This window comes from Aphelocoma coerulescens, chromosome 12 (genome assembly GCF_041296385.1).
Source record: "Aphelocoma coerulescens isolate FSJ_1873_10779 chromosome 12, UR_Acoe_1.0, whole genome shotgun sequence".
In the NCBI taxonomy this organism is placed as follows: Eukaryota; Metazoa; Chordata; class Aves; order Passeriformes; family Corvidae; genus Aphelocoma; species Aphelocoma coerulescens.
This window is the reverse complement of record NC_091026.1, coordinates 9,329,179-9,353,714: the sequence shown is the minus strand read 5'-3', so window position 1 is coordinate 9,353,714 and position 24,536 is coordinate 9,329,179. Positions and strand designations below refer to the sequence as shown.

Sequence of the window (24,536 nt, the reverse complement as noted above, 5' to 3'; positions counted from 1 at the left end):
TCTTTGGTTTTCTTGAAAGCCTCATTCCAGTCTCTAGCTCAGCAGTGAAAACTTCCTCTCATAGGAAAAGCAGCCACAAGGACAACAAGCAAGGAAAACACTGGGCGTCAGAACAAAGGACTTACCTGGAGCACAGCTGTCAACAAGAGCACCCAGTGCTTTGCCATCCTGCCAGTTCTGATTGAAGTTTGTGATTGGCAAGTAAGGAATTTTGTTCTGGATCCAGCCCAGCAGCCTCTGCTTAGGGGTCTGCTTCTTCGCATCATCATCACCTTCATCCTCCCACACTGGCATAGAAATGGAGTAGTGGAGGATAAGGGTCCATATCAGGCCAAGGATCAACTTCAGGTTTCCATCAACTATGGCTTTACTATCTGGAAGACAAAAGACATACAACTGATTATTTGCCATTCTAAAGCAAAGAGGTGTGTTTTTAAAACAGTGTGCCTGCACTCATGCACAGAAAATCAAGGACAAGAAAACTGACCCAAGCCACTGCAGGCATTTGCTCAGGTAGAGACACCATTCCTCATGGGGTGCATTAGACAGGACGAAAAGAGAAGAGTCAAAGGACTCAGTGCTCCCCCGTTGTCTTGAGAGATCAGTGCTCTCCAAGAGCATGACTTGTCCTGCAGCTTTACAATCTTAGCTTAGGAGAATTGGCAGTTTAAGTCTCTGGTATTTTGATTTGGATAAGTACCACCTGGTATTTTGTAATGGCATTTGTCTCTTATGAAAAGGCCAAACAGCATGTGATGGAGTTCTCCCAACAGGCATGAAACACTCCAGGGCATAGCTGAAAGCATTATTTAGGAAACAGCATTTATATACAGAAACATGTCTCCTACACACATCAGTAATTTGCCTTTAAAATGGTAGGGGGGAAAAAAAGTGCTGCTGTGTAGTGAAGACAAGCAAATACAGACTTTGGAATTAGTCTGGATATATCAAGACCTGTGTACAATCAGAGAAGTGGGCAGTGGAGGTCCATGGAGGATCCTTTGCACCATCACACAAGATGTCATCCCTTCGCACTACAAATTCAGAGTTACAGAAAAGAAAAGCCAGCTTTGGCTTTTCCATATCATGCTCCAGCTTAAGAAAAATTTATCATCAGAGTGTCCCTGCTACAGTTCTGCTTTAAGACACCCTATGGAGCTAAGTTTAAGGCTGCTGGGTATCAAGATGAGATTTTCATAAGCAATGTCTGCAGGGGCAGGATGCTTTCCTGCATGCATCGGTTGTGTATCAATTTGGCCTTGTGAAGTGACTGCTACAGGTTTGCAAATTCTCATGCAAGTTGCTTTAGCTTTAATGAGTCACAGATTAAATGCCCTCCCTCCCTTTGGGCTGGTAGTTGTTACTCAGGTTGTATTACACTAACAGTTCCAGTTTTTTCAAGCCCACCCAAACCAGAGCTTTTCCACAATGTTTCAGGATGCTCTCAGCCTGACAGTTCCTCTTATTCACAGCTGCATGTTACAGCACAGCATTTTTCTGTTCTTTCCTCCATCGAAATCCCTCTTCAGTCAACAGAAGTTACAAGTGACCTGGAAGCTTTTGTGTACTCTCCAGCTCCTGCAGCAGATGCTGGAGTAAAGACAACTACAGCTGTATAAACTCCCTTTCATGCCACCAGAATTATTGTACAGGCACTTTACAGAGTCCTAGCTAGCAAAGTAAAAGTGTTCTGTAACTGGATTGCACTCTCCAGTTCAAATTCAGTGTTAACAGGCAAAGTCCTCCAAGGTGACCCTCCCTGTGCCCAACATCCACTGGGCATACCTTACCTGCTCCTCTTCAGCTACAGAGATCACAGCAGCAACCCAGCACCATCTTATCAATGCAAAAAGATCTACTGACTTCCAAAACAAGTGATTATACAGAATAGTGACCAAGAACAGTAATCACCAGGGTGTTCCCTTTAACCCAATGCTCAAGCGAAGTAGTTAATATTTACATGGTTTCACAATAGAGCAGTATGTCCTAAACAGATAATAATGTAACTTCAGACCTTGAATGGCATTCGGACTTTCTGGATAGTTAGCAATAGATAGTTGTATGGGATTTTTTAACACTGGTGTTGACTAATGTTACAGGATTATGATACATGTCTGCCACTCAAATGTTCACTGCTGATTGCACATCCGGTCCAAGATAGAACAGATAGCCATGAGGTGATTAAGCCCCACTAGGTTTTAATTACAGGTTCCAAGGTAAAAGTCTACATCATGTAAGCAGTGGGTCTCCTAGCAACAACTAAACATGCCCTACTGTTACCGTTTCAGTCCTCTTTCCAGCTGAGCTGCAAACTGGTCAGCGGTGTGAAGATGCTCCCATACACCAAACCATCAGTGCAAATCCTCACTACCCACCTGCCCCCTGTGCCAGCAGTCCCTCTATCCTGCCCCACAGCATGACCACTAGGTCACACAGTGGTGCTGGAGCACACCAATGGCCAGCCCATCTCTGCTCCAGAAATGCCTCCAAGCTTCAGTTTCAGATTTATATCGACGTCAGCATTTTTACTAGAGGGGCACAGGGATGATTTAGTATGCTACAAGCAAGCTCATTTCAGAAAGCTGTCCAGCATTTCCAGAGAGGAATGCCAGCAGGACAGAACCACCTTGAGTACAATGCTATGCACACATTACTCGAGAGAAAGAACGGCTCCTTTTATATTTATAGCACATAAATAATGTCTATATGTGGCTGCACTGTGGTTACTGCAGCAACCAGCTGTGTCTTCAGAGCTTCCCCCAGCACCCTATTGCCCTCTCCAAAGGCATAGTGGGCCTGCGGTCCTCGACTTGGGGAAAAACAGCTGTACAGGGCTTCACAACAAGAGCAAGAATATCCCATCTCATCAGCCTCATCCAGAGAGGCTGGGCACAGTGCTGCTGCCCTTATGACAGGAAAAGGTCATCACAGGAACAGGACAGCTCTTCCTCTCTGGGGTTGGTGCCATTGCCACGACTGCACTTTCTTAGCAAGTTAGCAAGCTCTCACAGCCTCCCAGTTTCCTGACAAGCATAGGGATCTCATGATGTAATTTTTTCCAAGAGAAGGAGGAGGGCTTGTCTGCTTTCATTTGGGGTGGGGAGTAGGGAGGGTGAAGAACTCCTGGGCAGGACAGGCGACCTTATCGGCAGCCAGCAGAGCTGCCCGCATGCTCTTTTCGCAGGCACCCCACTTCCAGCACTGGCTCACAATCTCTATCACTATATAAAAGAACCCTCCAATGTTCAGGAGAAGACCAAAGTCCAGCTCACAGCAGGCTTAGCTTCCATGCACTGCTGTAAAGCTCAGCACCACCTGGGCACTCAGCCTCTCCAGAAGAGCCTCTGCTTTAGTGCTGCCTTTTTCATTAACTGACTAAAAATATTCAGTGGATTCTCCTCAAGGTCTCTTGGGCTTTAAGATGAAAATGGCAACTGGGAAGATGCACATCCACTCACAGGTTCTTTACAGGGAGCACAGAGCTGGCCCTGAGAACACTCTTAGTACAACCAAATTTGCAAGAATCCCCCACCAGCTCTGAGTGCACACTGTCAGTGTAATACTGCCAAGGTGTTGGGATAGTGGAAAAAATAATATATTCCAATGACACTTAAGAACCAATAATCATTACTGCAGGCACTGCTTGTACCCCAGCTCAGCTGGCTTTCCACTGAATTCCCTCCATTCCCTGATCTGCTTCAAGACATTTTCTGGCCATCTCAAGCTGGAAAACGGATTACATAAACAGCAGACTTCCACCACTGCTTTCCTACTACAAAAATTACTTTTAGGCATACTTATTACTCACACAAACAATACAGAGTCTTCAAAGCCATGTTTCTCAATTACTCCACTGGAGTTCATAGTAAAATGACAACATAGAGATGCACACTTGTGATCAGTGCTTCTGAATGGCAACAGCCCAGCCCCTTGACAATTCACCTCCACCACTCCCAGTTGCATTTGGCTTTCAGCTTCAATGAGTTAGGTGGACAGGAGCAAATTGCCTGCTTTCAGCTGTGAGAGCATGTTTACTGCATAGCACCAGCCATGTTTCCACAGATTAAAGGACCCCTCTCCATGCAGGAGACAGCCATGGGTCCCTGCCTTCCTGTGGCTTGGAGGAAGTGAGCTGTTGGATCTCATCTGCCAAGATCATTTAGCAGGGCTGAACCAACTTTTTATAGCATCATTGTAGACAGCTTTAACATAACCTTTCTTGGAGAAAGTATGGTCATCTGCATAATTTGCTTTATTCATGTCACAGTGCTTATGTTAACATCTGCAAGATGCACTTACCGGTGTGTCAGAGCAATGTTTCCTGGTTCCCGGTAGGAGATGTGTGCTTTGGAGATCAAAGTCCCTGCACAGCTGACTCATACCTGCTGACAGCCACTGGACTTCTACTTTCAAAGGGCACATTTTTCCGGGAAGCCCAGGCATGAAGGAGGAATCCATGCCACAGGACCTCCATCTTGCCTCACACTAGTTATTGGGAGGACTTTAAGCTCAACTGTAAACAGACAACTTTAGAGATGCCATCTAGAAGAACCAATGGATGAAGAGTTTGGAAAGGGGGTTTTGCGCTGTTTTTGGTGGGTTTGGGGTTTTTTAAATTATTATTAGAACCAAGAATTTTGTGGGTGTGATATGCCAGTCCTCCTGACACTCTTGCTGTGGACTCCAAAATTTTGAATGCTGTAAGATGACTACTTTCAGACAGTCTGCAAGTTCTCATGGCTAGACATGCTGTCCTGAACCAGCAAGAAGCAAAAAATGCAGAAACAATTAAGTCCAGATTTAACACAAACCTTCATTCCCACCTACACTGTTCAACATGCATTTTAACTTCAACTCTCCAGCTCCAACCTGCTTTCCTCCTCTAGAAGTACCTGATGACAATACAACATCAACAAAATAGCAGCAACCATCAGCAAGATGCAGCCCTGTTCAGCTGCAGGCAGGAGCCATCTGCAGGGAAGGGCTGCTGTCAGCCCACTGCTGAGGTCCTGCTGTCAGGGTGCATCTCAACACGGCCTACATGCTGACTGCTGGGGAAAACCTGCCAGCCAGACTTAAGCTGTTCTGCAGAATCAACAACAGTATTGAACAACCAAGCACTTTCCTCAAAAAAAAAAACCAAAAACAAAAACACACAAGCGCCTATATATAGCCTACAACATTAAGTTTTATGTAGAAGTATCCTGCTTCTTAGTCAGCTATTAAGTGGCTGCCTGGTAGGGTGAAGAGGAAAACAGACTGAACCAGAGCTCATTTGCTTCCCCCATCACACCTCTGAGTCTCGATTGTAATTCTTCCACTTTTATTATCCTATTAACTACATGGCAACCAGCCCAAAAAATGGATTATGGCAATTCCATAGGCCAACAGTACATACCACCAGTCTCACTCTTGAAAAGCAACCAAGTTTCAACTGCTCAAACTGATTTATAATTGTTGCTCTATACTAAATATTAATACGATATGTTACACTTGGACTGCTAAAATCACACTCCTCAAAGGAAAAAGAAAGATGGTAAAGTGCCAGGGCTTCAGCTAGCAATGTGACTAGTCTGAGCCAACAGTGTGACCATTTTGAGACAAATGTGTGTCATTTTTATGGCTGGGGCCACAAAAAACTTCCCAACCCAACCTACCAAGTGGAAAACTGCCAATGCTTGGTCGTCTGCATTTGTCCTTATAGCTGCCCCAGGAGCCAGTGCCAGAACTGAAACCTGGCACTGGCTTGAAGCTTGCACATTTATTTACTCCAGTAGAAATCCCTAAATTCTATTCGAAACACATGGCTTGAACTACATGACCTTTATTAGGTCTACAATTCTACAATTTAAAAAAAAGCAAATAAACAAAAAAGCATTATAAACAAGTTTGTGACTAGTATCGTTTGCTCATATGCAAGTCTACTCTGCATTCAGATTAAGTACTACCCAAAACGTGGCAATGTTCCTTAAACTCTGCCCTACAGCAGGGCTGCAAGTCATTCTCTGTTGGACAATTAGTGGAAACAAGATAAGCCACTGAAGCAGACAGCTTCCTTACTAAACCGAGCTAGTCATACAGACGGTGGAAGTATTGCAAAACAAATGAAGGACTGAAAAAGCAGCTTTTGAGTAGTAAATTTTATTTTTTTTTAAATAGTTTCACGGCTTAGGCTGCAGTCAATACAGCTTGTTCACTATCTCACAAAGCCATCTCAGAAGCTTTGCTGATGATTTTCACACAGAGAAGTTAAAGCACAACCAGCACTGATTTTTGCATCCACCTTCTCTAAAAGGTGGTCATCTTCTTCATTTTTTTATGTCTTCCATATTTAAACTTTTGTTCTATGTATTATATGGAGGGAGAACCCAAATCCACGGTTCTCAATATAAAACACAGGAGCAGTCTCACCAGCAGCCCTTACTCCTTATTTCCAGACATGGAAGGAATTTTGTATAGCACACACAAAGTTCATTTCAATTATGGATCAGTTATGAACAGACTGTAGGAATTTAGTAGATCTTAGTGTCTTTAAGTGTCTGAGCATTTCCCCACCTCTATTTATTCTCACCTATTGCTAAATAACTATAGCAACTGGGGGACAGAAAAATTAAGCAATGATTAGGGTTTAATCTTCTGGAACAGAGAAAACACCACACTGAGCAGAGCTGCATGCCAAACTGAAGTATGCAGATGAGATGGTGCTGAGCAAGCTGCCCAAGGAAATTCTTTGCTGAAGCATACAGTATGTGTTCATAGGCTTACTGTGCCTGCTAAAGACATTAGCGACATCCTCTGTAGGGATAATATGTCTTTAAATCAATTACAGGGGTTCCTCTGTGCTTTGAGAACATACTGCAACCATTTCCTCCAGTGTCCCTTAAGCCCAGGTCCACATCCCAGCTCCTCAGGGTCAGCACATCACTTGTGTCCTGCCACGTGCAGCAGCTCACCCCACGGAAACACAGGCTGTGCCTATGGCACAGACCTGGTTGAACTCAGGCTGGTTTTGGGGATACTTGGTTGTGACCTGCCAGCTTCCAACAGTGACATGCTCCAGTCCCATTGCGTCTCTGCTTCTCAGCAGCGTTTGCAGGCAGTGCTGTGACCCCTAGGACAGCTGTTCCTCAGCATCCAGCTTACCCAAGCATCCCTGGGCTTTCAGCTCACTGGCTCCCAGCTGAGCTCCCACACCCTGCCAAGACACAGCCACTCCGCAGCTTCACTGACGAGCCTCAGGGAGCTCATCACCTGAGGAAGTGTATCTTCAGGAAGCCTAAGTGATACACCATGTACACTCAGAGATCCACCAAGCTTTTTACAAGGTACATTTCCCAGAGGAGGAATGACTCTTCACTGGAGGGTTGTAAGAACAGTAACTGGGTGCTGATCTGGGCATGGACAGGAGGCTGGAAAAGAATATGGAGTTTTATTTTTTTGCAAGGGACAGAAATCATTTTCTTCTAAGCTTACCAGGGTGACTGTTTACAAAAAAAAAAAAAAAAAAAAAAAGGAGTAAGATTCCTCTGTGAGACAAATCTTCAGATTTGAGATATTAAACATTACACTTCAGAGGGTTTTAAACTATTAAAATAGTGTTTACTTTAACTGGATTTGAAACCAATCATGTCAGAGAACTTCAGGCCACTGTTGCATCCATCACCCTATACTGTCTATTAGTGCATGTTGGGCCTCTAGGAAGGATCTCATGAGATGGAACTGGCAACTGAAAAAATAAGTTCAAATCCAGTCCTTTCAGCATAGGTTTGGCAAGAAAAAAATATCACACAGACTTTTAATATAGTAAAGAATAAAAATAATCAAACCAATGGAGCTCTCAGGAGCAAAATACAGATTAAAATAGCTCTGCCCTTAACAAGCACCCAGAGACCACTCATGTCTCACATCCAGAAGAAAAAGGCATAACACAAAGCAAGTTCAAGCCAGCAGTATAACAGCAATAGCAACCAACCCAGCTTCTCCAAGAGAAACTGAAATAATCCAACAGGGCTTGAAGGAGAAGTCAAGAATTTCAAAATTAGAAATTGTTAAGGTGGGGGGGAGTCAAACTGTGGGTGGTTTATTATCAAATTCCTTAATACTTTCAGTCTGAACACACCTAGGTTTCTTCTGCCCTAAGTGCCACATCCCAAGTCAAGATATGAGAAAGTAAATGTGTTAGTCTTATGTCCAGGACGAGCCACAGGCAGGTGTTAGTGCACATCCAACCCTTGCTGTGAATACTGTCAGAGAGCAGCAGATGGGCTCCACGCTGCCGGCACACTGCTGGGATGGGATCAGCAGTGAGCAAGGGTGCAATACAGAACAATGAGAGCTGCCATTCACAGTGGCTATTTCAGACCCGGCTGCTGCCTGCCAAGCAGGTCCCCACGCACAGCTGCAGGACTGCAGCACAGATACCCAGCTGAACAGCATACAGGAATGCTGTGCCCATTATCTGAGATCCTTTTGGGGTGGGGAAGAAAGGAAGGCGTCTGAATGTTCAGCCTTTTTAGAGCAGCAAGTTGCCATGAGTGCTGCTTTGTCCGCAGCCAGCGAGTCCCTCGCCAGCCTGGCGGGGCAGCGCGCCAGCGCCACACTGACCCCAAAACCCCGGCTCGCCTCGAGAACTGGCGCGGCCGAGCACGCGGCAGCCGGGGGACAGGAGGCATCACAAGGGGGTTCTCCCACTCCTGGAACCCCCGTGCCCCACCTGCAGCTCCCGCCCCGCACACAGCCAGCGGCACAGCAGGCTCCGGGCCTGCCGCGGCACGACGCTGGCCATGGCATCCCTGCCAAAACCATCCCACAATGGGCCCTGTGAGCACGGCCCCTGCACCAGCAAAGCACATTCCCCGCTGCTGAGCTCATCCCAACGCCCCTCGGTGCTGCTGCCGGCCCCAGCAGTGGCTCGGACACCGCGGCTCCCACGTGCTATGCCGGGGACAGACAGTGCAGCATCCTGCAACGGCATCGAACCAGCAGCTGACATTCAACCCCTTCGATAGCAGAGATCCACATTTCCACGGAGCAATGAGTGGGAAGCTGGGTGGCAGAACAGGAAAAGGTCTGCAGTCCCTTCATGCTTCAGTGTGCAAAGGGAGCCCAAGACTGCATGGGACAGTTCTGCTCCCCATGGGCTCAAGTCGACTCAGCAGCCCCCCCATTCTCCAGGACAGCAGAGCTGGCAGCATGCCAAGACCGACTGTATCAACCTTAGACAGCAGGTGGATTGGGAAAGCCCCCAGACAGCACCTGGCAGCATGGAATGGGGCTGCAGAGAAGGGCTTCAGGATAGCACCTACACAGACACTCACCCCCAGCTGCCCCAGGTTCAGAGGCAAGTGGAGGGAAGCTCCAGGAAGTCATGGGGACAGCACAACACAAGGCACCCAAGTGCTGATTAATCATCCAGGAATAACTTGAGAAGGAAAGTCCCTGCAGCGGGGAGTGAACATGCCAGAATCGGATTTGTATTAAATGAGGGAGGGAGGGGGAAGAAGGCATCCTCCTGCCTTTGCCACACTCTGCTGAGAAACACTTGGCTCAGCTTTTGAAGCCAAGTGACACAACACAAACTACACCTTCCTCCTCCAGGCACAAGACAGAAGTGAAAAAGGAATGATCCTACACCAGGTCTGTGCTCCCCAGGAGTCAGTACATTTACTGCCATGGCACAGAAGGCTTCACCTTCCCATCAGAGTGGACAGCTACACCTGAGTCAGCAACACCGCTAGCCAATTCACAGGAAATGAGCTTCAGTTTAAGCAAGCCATTAAAATTTTAGTTCAATGTACAACTGTCTACACCTTGCACGAAACACATCTCTAGGAGTCCAATCAACTCAAGGTCATTTCATTCACACGTGCAAATAAAAAAAGCACCTCATCACAGCATCCCTTGTGCATACACAACTAGAATGCCAAGCCTCAACCAGAAAGGCTGAACTGAAAAAAACAGCTGTAGTGACAGAATACTGCAAGTGATACAACAAAGCTACAAATTTTCTCTGAAGCCTAAGAGTTCTGTAACCATCTCTGTAGGATTAAGGTAATCCTAAATCTTGCAGGTTACTCCAGGTCTCATCAAGGTCCAAAACCTGTCTAGTTCTTGCAAAGACCTCCCGGGACTGGCAGAAGCATTAGGTGACAAACCATTAGCAATGTGCTGTATCTCACATTACTGAAGGAATGCTACCAAGCTTCAGTGCAGGGGACAACAGGAAGGTCCACCCTCAGGCACCTCAGGCATTGCAGATGAAAGAGTTGCAAGAGACAGGGGTACAAAAAAAAGATGCCTCAGCAAGACCAAGAAGGAACGAATAATCCAGAGGTTTCCAGACACCAGAGTGACCTCTGTGCTACTAACATCATGTTTACTCACACTGGGAGCAGGTCAAGATAGTTATATGAAACAGCATGTAAAATATTGCCGAGATAAATGAGCCTATTCAGATAGGGCTGTCTAACATCTTTTGTGCAGCAGACGCCAGGCACAAAAGCTGCAAGGGATGGACTTTGTGAAGCCAAAGCCAACACATTAGAAATTATCAGAAGTGATTACTGTTTGGGGAAATCCTTGGCCACAACATACACCAAGATTCAATTTTTCCATTTGAAACCAGAGTTGCTACACTGACTGTGAATCACTGTGCACAGGGCTGTTCAAAGGAAATCCCCATTCATGCAGCCCTGCACAGCTCAACCCATCTCCACTTCATACTGCAGCACCAAAGTACAGAGGACTGGAGCACATTTTGTGGTCGGGGGTTAGTAACACATCAGAAAGTACACTGCCAGTTCCTTTAGCTTTGCAAAAGATTTGTGGTTTGTCTCAGTTTTGATTATCTCTGATTCTGAGCACCTAACAGCACTGCTCTGTGCAGGTTTGTTTTGAAGCATATAAGCCCAAGTACCATGTTACAGATGCTCTCCAGCCCTCTGCAGCTTAGTGACAGAGCCATTCCAGAATGTATCAGCAGGTCAGCTATCTCTGTCCAACCATTTCCCTGAGAAGCAACAGGAAAGGTAATTAAACTCTAACATGCTCTGCTCAGTTTGGCTGGGATAGAGTGAATTTTCCTCACAGTAGCTGGAATGGGGTTGGGTTTTGGATTTGTGCTGAAAACCGTGTTGATAACACAAGGATGTTTTTGTTACTGCTGAGCAGTGCTTACACTGAGTCAAGGCATTTTCTGCCTCTCATCCCACCAGCGAGTTGGCTGGAGATGCACAACAAATTGGGAGGGGACAGCAGACCCCCAGTGACTCAAGAAATATCCTCTACCGTATGGTGTCACACTCAGCACAAAACCAGAAGGAAGGGGGGAACGTTTGGAGTGATGTCACCTATCTTCCCCAGTAACCATTACATGTGATGGATGGCTGAACAGCTTCCTGCCCGTAGGAAGTGGTGAATAAATGCCTTGTTTTGCTTTGCTTATTAAACTGTCTTCATCTCAACACACGAGTTTTCCTACTTTTACTCTTCCATTTCTCTTCCCCATCCCACTGCAGGGAAGTAAGTGATTGGCTGTGTGGGGCTGAGTTGCTGGCTGAGCTTAAACTATGACAAGTGCAATTATACCCCCAGTGCATATAGGAACAGGCACTTTGAAGATACCCTCCAAATCTGAATTTCATAATTTCATTTTGACATTCAGACATAGTATTCACTCAACACAAACACATAGCACCAGAAGTAGCCCGACACCCACACACCCCAACACCAGAACTGTCTCACCAGGCCACTGCCCTTCAGCACTGCTGTGATGATGTGAAACACTCAAAATGAGCCACCATCCTGTCTTCAAGCTCCAGCCATCACCACTATACTGCCATGTGAGTGTCCATCAGGAGGGGGTGACACACAGCCAGGCTGCTTTCTGCAGCTGCACACCAAGCGAGGATGAGCAGGACACAGTCACTACAAACACATGCATGGCCTGGAAGGCACTGCTGCTTTTCCATGACCATTATGAAGGTGTCTTCAAGCTTCTGTGTGTAAGCTAGACTAAATTCCCCATGAGCTTTCACACACAGACATCTATCCTCCCCTTCCACTGGAAACCATGAATACCCCTCTCCAAGAAATGGGGTCACTTTCTTCCTGGAACACCAATTCTTAAATAAAAAAATACTCAGTGTTGTGCAGCTGCATCTTGAAGGAAAAATGCTCTCCCCTCTTTCTGGGGAAAGAATGAGGTTTGAACACATTTTTGTATGCTTGTGCAACGCAGCCGTAAACACGCTTCCATCTGCACATTACACACAGCTCTCTCCTGCACCGTGTCGATTTGAGCCCTGTGTGTTTAACATCCCACACACGACAGCACTGTGTTTATACGGTTTCAGCTACAAGCCGCTAACATAAGGAATAGATGCTTGGCTTGAGGCCCAGGTAATTCATCCAACTGTGGCAGCCACTATCAGACAGACCTCTTTTGAGAGGAGCTTTCATGAGTGGGAACACGGTGGTGAATCTGCAGAGGCACAGTTCTGCACGGGTGGTCTCCAAGCACCTTAAAGAGGACCATCTGGGATTAATGGTACAGCTTGAGCACACATTAGCCCCAGCTGTGCGACACCCGCTCATGCAGACCACATACCCCTGCCTCCCACTCAAATTCACTCCCTGCACAGCAAAGCTTTGCTTCAAATGTGTGAATTCTGCATGGCCCTGAGTAGTCCAAGTCCCATCTCACCCTAGCTGCCATGGGCTGGCCAGCCCCAGGCCCCAGAGCTACTCTCCTGCCCTGTGGGTCCTATGCCACACCAGGGCTCTGCTCAGGGGCCATCCTCCCACTCTCCTAGAAAGAGGCAGAGGCAGCTCTGCTCATTTGACACCATTAGCCTAATCCAACTTTGTCAGGAGCTGCTCAGCCCTAAAAGGTTCTGGCTGCTTACAGTTTCCAAACTAGCCAGTGCTCAAAGGGATATTACCTTTCCTCTCCAGAGGCTGGACTTTTAAGTTCTCCAACTAAAGGCTTCACACAAGCCTTTCCAAACTTCATAAGCTTGCAGGTCTCTTCCTAGTCTTCAGGGACAGCACTCCATCACACACATGCTGACCAAGAAGAGTGCAGGCAATTACCCAAATCATCCCCCAGCTGCAAGATCCCATTTTTAATCTGTAGTCTCACACTGTTCACATTTGCAAGCCTATTGTATTTCACATTCTTAACACAACACTAAAAATAGAGAGCACTGGCTCTAGGGGCAATTTTTCTAGAGCTGGAATAGTTGCAGCAACTTCACAAGCTTTGCTGCTCTGTCTGATCTCCCATACCTCTTTCAGTTACCTATCAGGTTTGGTGCAGTGTTAGACAATGCCACTTGTTAGCAATTCCTCGATTTCACTGTGAAAAATGTTTACTGGCATACTATTACCTCCATCCAAACACAACAAGAGCCCCACAGATGTTTATCTTACTTCCCAGAGGAAGTCTGGGCTGCTTCTTTCAGCTTCTACATTTGAGCTTGGATACTCTTGCTAACCAGGTACTGCTCCAGAAGTTTGAGTTACACTTCTTACAGGTAAAGTAAGAAGTATTCTGCAGCTTGTTAAAGCCTATGTTTAAGTAATCAAGCTGGTTAATTAAAATATTGAGCTTCCTCTGCCTTAGGCAGTGCTTTCAACCAATAGCTGCAGCACTATGTGTGAAACAGTTCATTCCGTCTCTTTGCAATTAAAACATTTCAAAGGGACACAGTTTTCTTCAGTTATTTATCTATATCAGAAGAAATACTTCTTTACTCAAACACTGAACTCAGAGCTAAGCTACAAAAGCACAGCAAAATTTGAAGTAGCTTTGTTTAAGTAGGGTTTTATGCCACTAACTTCAGAGGGCTTCACTCTGAGTCAAGAGACATTCAACAGAGCTTTCCACCCAGGAAATCGCTGACATCTCCACCATTTACAGGGCCTGAACTAGCAGTTCCTCACTCAAGTCTGCTGCTCCTGGTGCTTTCACAGCAAAGCAAACCTCCTCCATGAGATGAGCCTTGCAGAGTAGCTCCAAACTGCTTTCTTCTAGAAAGCAGTACATTGGGATATACTCCAGTGAGAATCCCAGTGGCAACGCAGTTAATTCTCTGGGGCAAGGTCTTTGCAATAACCTTGTCCAGGGTATTGCACATGCTTCTATCCCTATAACTGCCGATGTCTGCAAGTCATTAGCATGCTCAGCAATGCTCACTGAGCAGCCACGGATCATCCGGTGTGACAGCACCAAGGGCAGTCCTGGTGTACTCCCACTGCTGTACAGTGGCTATGAGCTGAATGCAATCAGGGTTTCTTCACTCATGTTTTTGGAGAGAAGCTGGACCACTAGAAGACTATCTCAGGTTCTTCTACGTTTTTTGGACGCAAAAAACATAACTGACCACCTGGGAGCTGCACCTGCTTCCGCATGGCTCTGGGGAGCACCAGGGCACACGGCAGCTTGGGGATCTGCAGGCACTCCTGGGTCACCTGACTTTGCAGCCTCCCACCAAGTAGACAACTCACTTGGTCATTGGCACCTTGATTGAGCTGGCAATCCCTGCTCCTGCTCAGCACTCAGGTTAGGCCAGAGAAGTACTATTAGTACAGGTTTATCAACATGCAGCAACCTCTGCCAGCTGGGGTCTTCTCCAAAGCAGCTGTATTGGGCTATGGCAAGTTACCCTCCTCCCTCTGGCCACCCACATTTGATGCTGCTGTTCAGGTGTCCAGCCCACATGCTGCATCCTCTGTTAAGAGCATTGAACTCATCAGTCAGCACTAAATAGCACAGGAATACATAATCACAAAGTACTGAGAGCATTAAGATGACACCACTATAGAGGGTCCTGCGGTCCCAGTTTAAAAGCCTCCATGTCTTTGTCCTGACTTCTGACAGCCAGCACTGGTGAGCTCAGGCTGTGGCACCAGAAGTCACCGCCCTTTCAAGTGTCACCACAAATTTTCCTGGCAGTCACCAGCCTAGTTTTTCTACTTCTTCATAGCTGCATTTTTACTACATATCTGAAACAGTTACCAAAAGAAATATTCCCCAGAGACAACTAAAACTGTTTCTATTTGACTTTTAATTAGATCATTGATCTTGTTCTAGCGGTTACATGAGCTATTGGATATTTGCATGCAACCACACTGGTAATCAACAGCCGGAACAAAGCTGAAACAACACTATTAACATCACAAGTCTTCCCACAGACAGTATTTTAAGTCTCCTCAGACACCAACTTGTCCCCCACAAAGAAATTTGATAACAAGCCATATCCGAGCAAGTGACAACTGCTCGGAGTCACTGCAACTAGAGTGACACCAGCAAACAGCAGCCCTTCACGAACATCTAGGTGCTGGAGGAGGCTTAAAGATGCCTAGACTTCAGATTATTTGGGAGACTAACAAGCAGAATTACTTGTAGTCTTGCAGCAAAACCCGACAGAAATTCACTGTCTAGCTGTGATGGTGAGGTAACCTGTGATATCTTGCACCATTCAAGATAACAGTTAGACACCAATTCTATTTAGCAAGCCAGCATTTCCTGTTCTGTAGCAAGGATCAAAAGCAGAGATAAATCCAAGATTTGTGTCTCACACCATGACAGATACAAGGTATATTTATTATACTGCCCGTTCCCAGCGTGGAAGATGCATCAAAAACAAATGCAGGACCTTGCACATACATCCCAGGCCAGGCTCTTTGCTCTGTAGTCCGAGACCAGGGAAACCTGCTCCTATCACTCACCTTATAACAAAGGGAAGATCTGCAAAAAGGTAAAGCTCACCTCCAAGATGTACTCATCAGTGTTTTAGCATTGAGACTTAAACTAGTTCCAAGACCTGGCTTGCCAGTATTTGCCTACAGAAAGTCCACTAAAACTGCTGTACCTACTAGTGCAAGGTTGTTGAGAGAAAAGGGAATGTAAAACAGTTAGTTACACCAATTAAAGGAAGCACAGATAGAGCAAGTTAGCATCTAGCCGAGGGGAACAGTATTTCCTTCTCTGTGTTTGAATAACTTTCAAATGCACATATCTCGGGTGTTTGCTCAGCACAGCTCTGTACGCTGTGCCTTGTGCTGCAGGGCCCCAGAGCAGACGAGCACACAACACAGCTCACCAGTTGCTCATTTTGGGCCCACCAACCACGACAGTGCCCTTTAATATAGGCTCACAAATACAGAATACATTGTCTCCTTACAAGAGAGGCCACAGACAAATCAAAACCAGTAGGCAGCCACAAGCACACAGGGTAGCCCAAAACTGCCGTGGGCTGTGAGCTGCAGAGGAGAGCAGCCACCAGCTTCCTACTCCCAGGTCAGGCTGGGGCAGCCCCCAGGTCCAGACATGCTCACAGCACCAATGCAAAGGATAGGAGTTGGCATTTCAGAGCACCATGTAATAGCTCAGCCCAGAGCTCATCACACAGGTTTCAGTACAAAAAGCTGAACCCCCAGATTTCAGCACAAAAAGTGCGGAAGCACACCAGCTGTGGGCTAGCAGTTGCCTCCAGCACCTTCAGCTCCTGCTCTGCAGCAGAGCAGCCATGCAGAGGGCTGTGGCCAGTGTCACAAACGCCTGCACCCCACCCAGACAAGCAGGAGGCAGCAAGAGCCACCCCAGCAGCATGGGGAGAGCAGAGGGCAGCTGACAGACTCTGCTCAGCACAGTACCCACACCATGCCAGAACCACGCACAGCAATGCAACACTGGGACGTGCTGCTGTGACAGCCATTGCCCAATTTGCCCCTCTCAGTAGGCAGACTGGGTGTCAGCATGGCAGTCTGTGCCCACCTCGCCCTTAGAGGACCCATCATTTGGGAACTGTGCTGCCACGCAGCCTGGCCAGCTCATGCCAGAGTAATTCAATGCTCTGACAAATAAATGCGTCATGAATTACAGCATGGCCTGAAGCAAGGGAGAAGGAGCCACAGCCCATGATGTCATTGCAGCCCACAGTAATTTTTGTGCTGTTACTGGGTAACGCTGGCAGGAGAATTCATGCAACCTGCTGCTGCTGTTAGAAGAAAACAGCTTGTCCCTTCGCAAGAAAGGCCCCAGCCTGGATGGTCAAAGCTCTGCCACTATCAACTCACCAGCCTGATCAGTAAAACTTGCTACATTTCAGTGACCCAGAGAAATTAATTCTGAAGTATCTGCTGAATTTATGCTTTAAAGTAAGAGACTGCTTCTGTATTTATTGGTTCCTTCCCATTAGATGAGTTGTCTACTTCTACAGGTTGTAAGGAAAAGCAGAAGACCGTCACCTCAGAGGAAACATCCCACTAGTAACCAGACAGTGCAGCTGCTTGTGTGGCCACTCAGACACTTTAGAGGGACATGGCTGCTGTCTTTCAAGGGCAGTATCAGCAGGAGGTCCAAACAACTTCAACCCATCACACCAGGGGAGACAGGATTCAGCTGCTCCACCCTCTGCCCACTCCCAGGCAGCCCAGGGCAGTGTCTTCTGCCTTACCACAAAGGAGGATGTGCCAGGCAACTCTTGCTTCCCCAGGAACTTGGGCAAAGCTTCATTTGGCTGCTGTTTGAAGAGGCCTAGCTTGTTTTCACTAACACAAAAAATCCAGTTTATTCTTGCAGTGGTTGTATCCCAGTTGCCATGTACAAGCACAGTAGACATTGTGTACATCTATGTATACACTATGGATGCTAGACTTCAATTGCTGACAGCAGAATAGTGCTTACACAAGGAATTGCAATCCATTAGGTGAACCCAAAGCCCACCACAGCAGATCCAATCCTCACTGTGATGTACCAGATATTATGTAGGCATTTTCAAAATTCAAGGTTAGTTGTAGGAGGGACAGAGACAAGGGAGGCTCACAGACAGGTTAGAGACCACATCAGAGCCCAGAGAACCATCTGGGCATACACTTACTAGAGGGCTTTTGAGTACAGAACTGGGATTTATCTCCTAATGATGACCTAGAAGAAAGTCCTCCCTACTAGATTACAGAGCACTAGCTCTTCCTCAGGAGGAACACAAACAGGCAGGAGTGCAACTACACAAACTTTTGCCTTGTGGGGAAAGAAAATCTGTGCCAAGTCCCCAGAAGCAGTACCTAGGGGGAAAAACTTACTAGAGTTTCATTGCACAAATCCAAATAAACAGGCAGAGCTTGCTCAGCCCGCTGCACAGAACCTCAGATCTCAGTTGACTCAACTCTGAACCTGAGGTCAAGTTCCCAGGAAGAGCAAGGGTAGCTCTAGCCACCCCACCCGGTGGGTGGTTGCAAGAGGGTGGGTGAGTATCCACTTTTACCACACACAGACAGACAACTACAGCAATCAAGAAAAGATACAGAAGCAGCTAGCACAAGTTTCACAGACACAGTATTTTCATGAAACTGCTACTCTTATTCCTCCAAACACAATGTAAGGATACTGTTCCACCACCACCACTCCTTGACCATTAGCAGGAATTCAGCCCACAACAAGCTAAGCAGTGCCATAGAAGGCTGTAGCAGACTGCTCAGATCTACTTGCAAGGGTAGGCGGTGCCTTCCCTTAGTCTTTTCTACATTTATTTTGGGTTGGATTCTTCCCGCAGCAGTTAACATTCAGCTACACAGCATTTCCTTCCTCTGGAAGAGACACACTTGGTATATCTGATTCCGTTTTTCTTGCCACATCCAAGTTGATTGCAGCTACCCATCCTCACCTACTTCCACCCACCATGTGCACCCATCACTACTGTGGTGCACTCTTCTCCCCGTGGGTGGGTACTCTAGGACATGACCCACAGTACTATCAGAGGACACACAAAAAGCAAGAAAACCCCTACAGTTTGTCTACAGAAAGCCTGGCTACCACACCAACAGCCAGAGTCAGGGTCAATGCTTTGTAAGCAAGAGCCACTGTCACAGGCTCTCCAGGCACACTGGTACCACACCAGACAGAGCCAAACACCAGGGCACTGAGCTCTGTGTCTTTTTCACTGTAATGACTTACAAGTTAGGTGCCATGTTCATGAGCTCACTATCATGCCAGACAGTAAAGGAAGACAGGGCCCCCTGATGCTGGTGGCAGGACCTGGCGAATGTCACAGTACAGCAGAGGTTTGTTCACTTCAGCATCACCTGCAACACACTTTCACTCTGTGCGCTTGCTAAACATGCATTAGTGGCCTAAACTTAGCAGGCCCTTGTTCAGGACCTGAACTAGCTGCTCATCGAAGTCTGTTTCTGAGAGGAAGAGAGAAAACAGAATTCCTCTGCAGGCCTGGGGGATTCAGAGACCATTGTTTTACTTCCCATTGCTTGGAGCAGACACAGAACAATGCTGGCAACATAGCAGCATGACCACACACAAGGCTAACCACATTCTTAGATTACAGTTGTAGGCTAGAAAAGAGTTATCCTAATCCGTTTAAACATCCCCATGTAAGTCAATACAGGACATGGCATTAGAATATGGAGCAGTTAAGATTTCAGTCCATCTTGAATAGCTGGCATAGCCTTCAGTGCCTTAAATGAAAAAGCTGTTTAGCACATTAGACTAACTGGCCCCAAGTAATTTTACCAAAGTTTGATCACTTTACAAGTTTCCGCTCATATGTAAAAGAATGCAAGAACAGTCTGTGTAAGCTACCTTAAAGTTTCCTGTAACTTGGAACTCATAGTTCAGGCAAAGGCACTTTTTCATTAGACCAGCAGTCCAACTACTGAAACAGAAGGTCCTGAGGAGACCAAGCACCCTCCAAAGCTGAAGCCACCTCCAGTAGAGAGGTCCACTGCCAGTCTATCAAAAATTATTTTCAAGGGGAAGGATTAAGTGTCATATTTCCAAGAAGCAGAAATCTGCTTCCAAGACACACTGGATATTTTCCAGAAAACAGCCTCCAGGGAAGTCACACATAAGTGGCAGACAAAATGCAAGTGTATTTTGACTACCTCCTTATGATGTGTTAATAGAACATTGAGTGAGACAGAAGAACCCTTAAACGTACGCAGGCTGAAAACACATTTTCTTTTTTCAGTTTTCAAGCACCTAGCTCTAAGTGTTACAGGACAACACATTTACTGTTTTACAAGAGACTAGTTTTCTCTCTAGAAATGTACAATTTATTTTGTCAGTCTTTAGTGTATCAATGGCCTAGGGAAGAAAGCTGGGTTTCAACTATTTTCCTAAAATAAGATTTCTTTAAGGTCCTCAGACTCATAAGTCAAGCTACTTTTACCTTTAGCACCCTATAGGCCACAGTGTGTGCATCAAGTACTTGGTTCTTAACCAAAACCGCACCCAATACACAGGTTAGGATTGGTCAGTACTCCTGCAGCTGGGATATGCCAAGATCACCAAACTCTCCATGAGGCAAGTACCAACAGACCATGATTATAACACCATCCTCTCCTCACCCATCTCCTTCCTGGGATAGCTTAACTCCCTGAAAGCACTGCAGCAGGACACAGGACCACCACAAAGACAAACCTGTAAACAAATCACACAACTGTAGCCAAGGCCAGCTGGATCCTTCTGCCACAGCAGCAGATGTGCCACTGCCCATCCATTTTCTTGCACTGCCACTTGACATCCTGCTGCTGTGAGGCAAGCCAGGTCAGCTCACTTACCTGGTGAAAGTGCAACCTGGCGAAAGTGCAACCTGGCAGAGAAACAACATTTTTCAGCTTGCTCAATCTGACTGTAGCAGCCTAAGACTGAAGTTTTACCCAACAAGGCAGCTTGGCACCCATCCTGCCTCTACCAGTGACACGAGGCTGCCGGGTGAGCAGTGGCCATGAGAACATTGCCAAACAGGCATGGAGCAGCATCAGAGTATGCAACTAGGACCTGCCGGCTGCAAGCTTGGGTGCAACTTGGCAGGTCTCAGCCCAAAACCATTTGCCAGGCTTCAGCCACCCAACTCCTCTGTTTCTAAACTACATCAGTTGACTCCTATAGCAAATTACCAGAGTTTCTAGGGACAAGATCAGTGCCAAATTAGGTTTAATTCCCCTCCCTTCTCTGCTAAGCAATCTGTAGAGTTGATCAGCCCCTTCAGCCAAGAGCAAAGCCCTTGTGCTCTACATTCCTGGCATCCTACTCCCAGTGCCTGTCATGCAGCATGCCACTCAGCACCCAGGAATTTGCAATTATCTCAGTCTAGCAGACAAGGAAAAAAGCTAGACTTAACACTTGTTAACACTTGAGCAGCACAGCAGCCATCTCATGTTGAGCAGAAGGCTCCGTGAAGTCACCTACTCTCACAGCAGCTTTTTCAGCGCATTCACTCCCATCTTTGCCGGATGGCACAAAGCACCTATGTGCTTCATGGCCTTCTTTACAGTAGATCATACATGCAGTCAATTTTGCATTGCAGTGAAGACACTTCACGCCTAGAAGAAAAGCTTCCTGAAACTAGCAAAAGACTTTTGAGCAGAGACTAAACAAGGGGTAACCACAGCAGGAGAGATTGGGCTGCAAATGTGAATCCAGAAAGGTTTGTGGTCAAACACTGTGTATAGGCAGACTTATTTTATATGGACAAACATTGAATGCCAAAAGCTTGCTACTGAAACGGTTTTAAAATGTGGTTGTAGTACAGCAGCAGTAGCTGAGCCATAATACATCGCTTCCAAAATGTTCCTGGAAGTTAAATAATAACTGGAACAGGCACTGCATCCACTTAGCAGAGGTCTGATGGCATTATTAACGCCAGAAATCCAGCAGGCGCAGCTGTCAGGTTTTCCCAGTTGATTTGGCTCAGAGTTGGCCCTAAACACCCCAGGCCCTAAAGGCCAACCTGGTCATAAAAGTTCTCTACCTAAAGCCTTTACTAGTTTCTTTTTTTCACTTTAGCTCCAGGGTCTGCAATGGACCTGGTTTTGTTCAGCAGCACAAAAGAGAGTAAACAGTAGAAACAAAAGGAAAGTCTCAAGTTCTTCAGAACCTGCAGGGAAAAACACACCGGGGCAGGCAGTGATTCCAGCAGATGCTGCACCTGCAGGAGAGGTGCTGAGAGCTTCAGCCGTTCAACCCAGTGGACCACTGCAAGGCTCATTCAGAAAGTCTTTCTTGGAAAGGGCATTCAGAATGTTTTTTCAGGACAGGCTCAGTTTATCCAGGACTGTACAGTAAGGCTCCTGTGCTACTCCCTTGGCTCCAGCTCAGGTGGCAGAGCACTGATGGAGCTGTACACCCCTTCATGCAGAGGCTGGGATATGGCAAAAGCATTAGCAATCATAGTTATTCCATTCTCTCAAAGCTTCAAGTTTTCCCAGGTTTTGGGGTTTTAAAATTTTATTTGTTTTTTTAATAGCCAACACAATGCAAGTAAGCTGTAAAAACAAATATACATGTCTTGAATGATTACAGCCACCCTGCAGCTCAGCCTAACCATGTAAAGGAGCTGTGCTGCTGCAGCAGCATTTCTAGAAAGGAAGTCACTGAAAGCCAGACCTGACTGGAATAGCCTTGATCTCCCAAACCCATCACCCTCGGGAAGTTCCACAGACAAATAGGAAGGCAGCTGGAGCAACAACATTTTTCTAGGGAAAACAATACAATAGGAGGGGATTGCTGGTCTGGTGTTGGAGCTAGTTCCAGCAGCTGCCACAGAAAGGTGAGCTCTGATGTTAGCAAAGGCTCAGCCCAGGAATCAGCAGCTGCAATTTGAACCCCACTGAGTGCAAAGGGAATCCATCTCTAAGTAAATAATTAGCACCAGCTTCATTCCCAGCTGCAAATACATTAGCTGTTTTGCCCGGGGAGGACAATCAGCCACTCAGGACCAACAGTCCTCACTTCTTGTCCAAAGCTGCTTTTACACATTAGTAGAGAGGGACAAGAGGGTACCTAGCTACAGGTTTCCAAAGAGGGCCAGGTCTCCCCCAAACCGGAGAAGTTTCTATTTTCTTGCTATTGTAGCTAAAGCCTTTGAAGAGAAACAGCTTCCACCTTGGCCAAGTGTTTTGGACAACTGAGGAGAGCTGCACTCACCCAAATTCAGCTGTGCAATTTCATCGAGGCCAGAGTAATCAGGAAGCAGTAGTTAGAGTTATCTGGCAAAGAGCTAGAAAAGGCATTCACATTCCTTCCCAGAGATCTCAGGCATTCAAATTACTGCTTTACAGACTATGCTGTGACCACACCTGAGCTATTCCCCAAACGGTCACCGAATGCATTCCTGAGGGATCATCCGCAATCCGACGTGCATGCCAGCAGCTTTCTCTCCAAACCACCAGTTATCAACTGCACGCTCCAGTATGGCACGGGCAGGCAAATCTCATACCAGCCTGGGTGGCAGTAGCTCAAAGCACCCATTGCCTGGGCTTAGCAAGGTTCCTTGAACGTTTCCTGCCGTAACCTACCGCAGCAGAAAGATTGTGAAGAAAGCGCAATCCTATTCAAAAGCTGCAACTATGCTTAGGCAAGCATCAGTGCTAATCTGAACACTGGCATCATCTACTGGACTGTGGTGAGCAAAGTCTCCCCACTCTCCTATACTACCTACGGCTGCAGCTATTTCCGCACAGACGCTCGAGTCTGGCTCCAGCACCCTGCCAGAGCCCAGGTACGCCCGGCTAGGGCGGCATCGTCCCAGCCGCATACTCCTGCCAGGCTGCTGAAGGGGTCAGTGCCTGGGGGAACTGGCTGCACAGGGAGAGAACACGCTCTGGGACTAGGTTTCTTCAGGAAAGACCCGAAAGCAAAGCCTCACTTATAAAGTAGTGACCAAGAGGGACGCTGAGGAGTACGGGAGCTCACTGCCAGCCCCGACAGCCGGGCTGTGGGGCAGCCCCACGGCACACACAGCTCTTTAAAGATAGAAGCAGGAGAAGCCACGCAGCTTCCGAGCCCGCAGCCCCCATTGCCCTGAGCCCCGTCACGGTTCCGCCAGGCAAAGGTCCAGCGCAGGAAAAAACACAATAAAATGAAAAAACAACAAAACCACCCGCCGGAGACGCACTCACCGATGGAGACCAGCTTGATGCTCTCCCGCTCCAGGAACTCGAGGGCCACCGAGACGTTCTCCAGCTGCATCTGGCGGAAGGTGGGCCGCTGGTGGTACTTGCGGTACATGCGCTTCTGGCTGAGCACCTCCAGCAGAGCGATCAGCCGCAGCCCGTCGCTCAGGTCATGCTGCAGGTTGCCAATGCGCTTGTTGACGCAGCGCAGGTGCTCGTTGCACCAGCGGGTGAAGGTGTTCTGCTGGATCCGCTTCCAAGGCGCGTCCTCCGCCAGGTCCTTCTCGGTGGCCGGCATCTCGCCGTCAGGATCGGCCGCTCTCCGCGCGCCCTGACCCCGCGCCTGCGTGCTCATGGCCAGCCCCGCTCCGCCTCCTCGATCCGCTGCGCTCCGCCCGCGCCCCGCCCGGCCGCGCCCGCCCGCCTGCGGGGAGGGAGGGAGAGAGTGAAGAGCGCGGCGCTCAGCGGCCGCACCGCTCCTTTTCCTGCTCTCGCGCCCGCTCCTCTTGCTGCCGCTGCCTCCCCCGCTACCCCGACCCGCCCGCTCTGCGCCGCTCCTTCCCGGCTCTGTGCAGCCCCGCGCCGCCGCCCGGCCTTTATCTGCTGGGAGCGGCACGCCCTCC

The 24,536-nt window shown here is 47.4% G+C and overlaps 1 protein-coding gene across 6 annotated transcripts in view; it reads right to left on the bottom strand.

Moving 5' to 3' along the window:
• FLNB (filamin B) overlaps positions 1-24,410 on the bottom strand; it is a 71,890-nt gene extending 47,480 nt beyond the window's left edge. For 3 of the 6 annotated variants that reach the window (XM_069028086.1, XM_069028087.1, XM_069028088.1), the window contains exons 1-2: positions 23,920-24,314; positions 126-374 (exon numbers count right to left, since the gene is read on the bottom strand). In XM_069028086.1, the coding sequence (XP_068884187.1) occupies positions 126-374; positions 23,920-24,268 (598 nt within the window). In that variant the 5' untranslated portion in view covers positions 24,269-24,314. Of the gene's footprint in view, positions 1-125; positions 375-1,790; positions 1,866-23,919 lie in introns of those variants that run through there. The other 3 variants (XM_069028085.1, XM_069028089.1, XM_069028090.1) reach the window with 3 other exon arrangements.
• Positions 24,411-24,536: the final 126 nt, after the last annotated feature.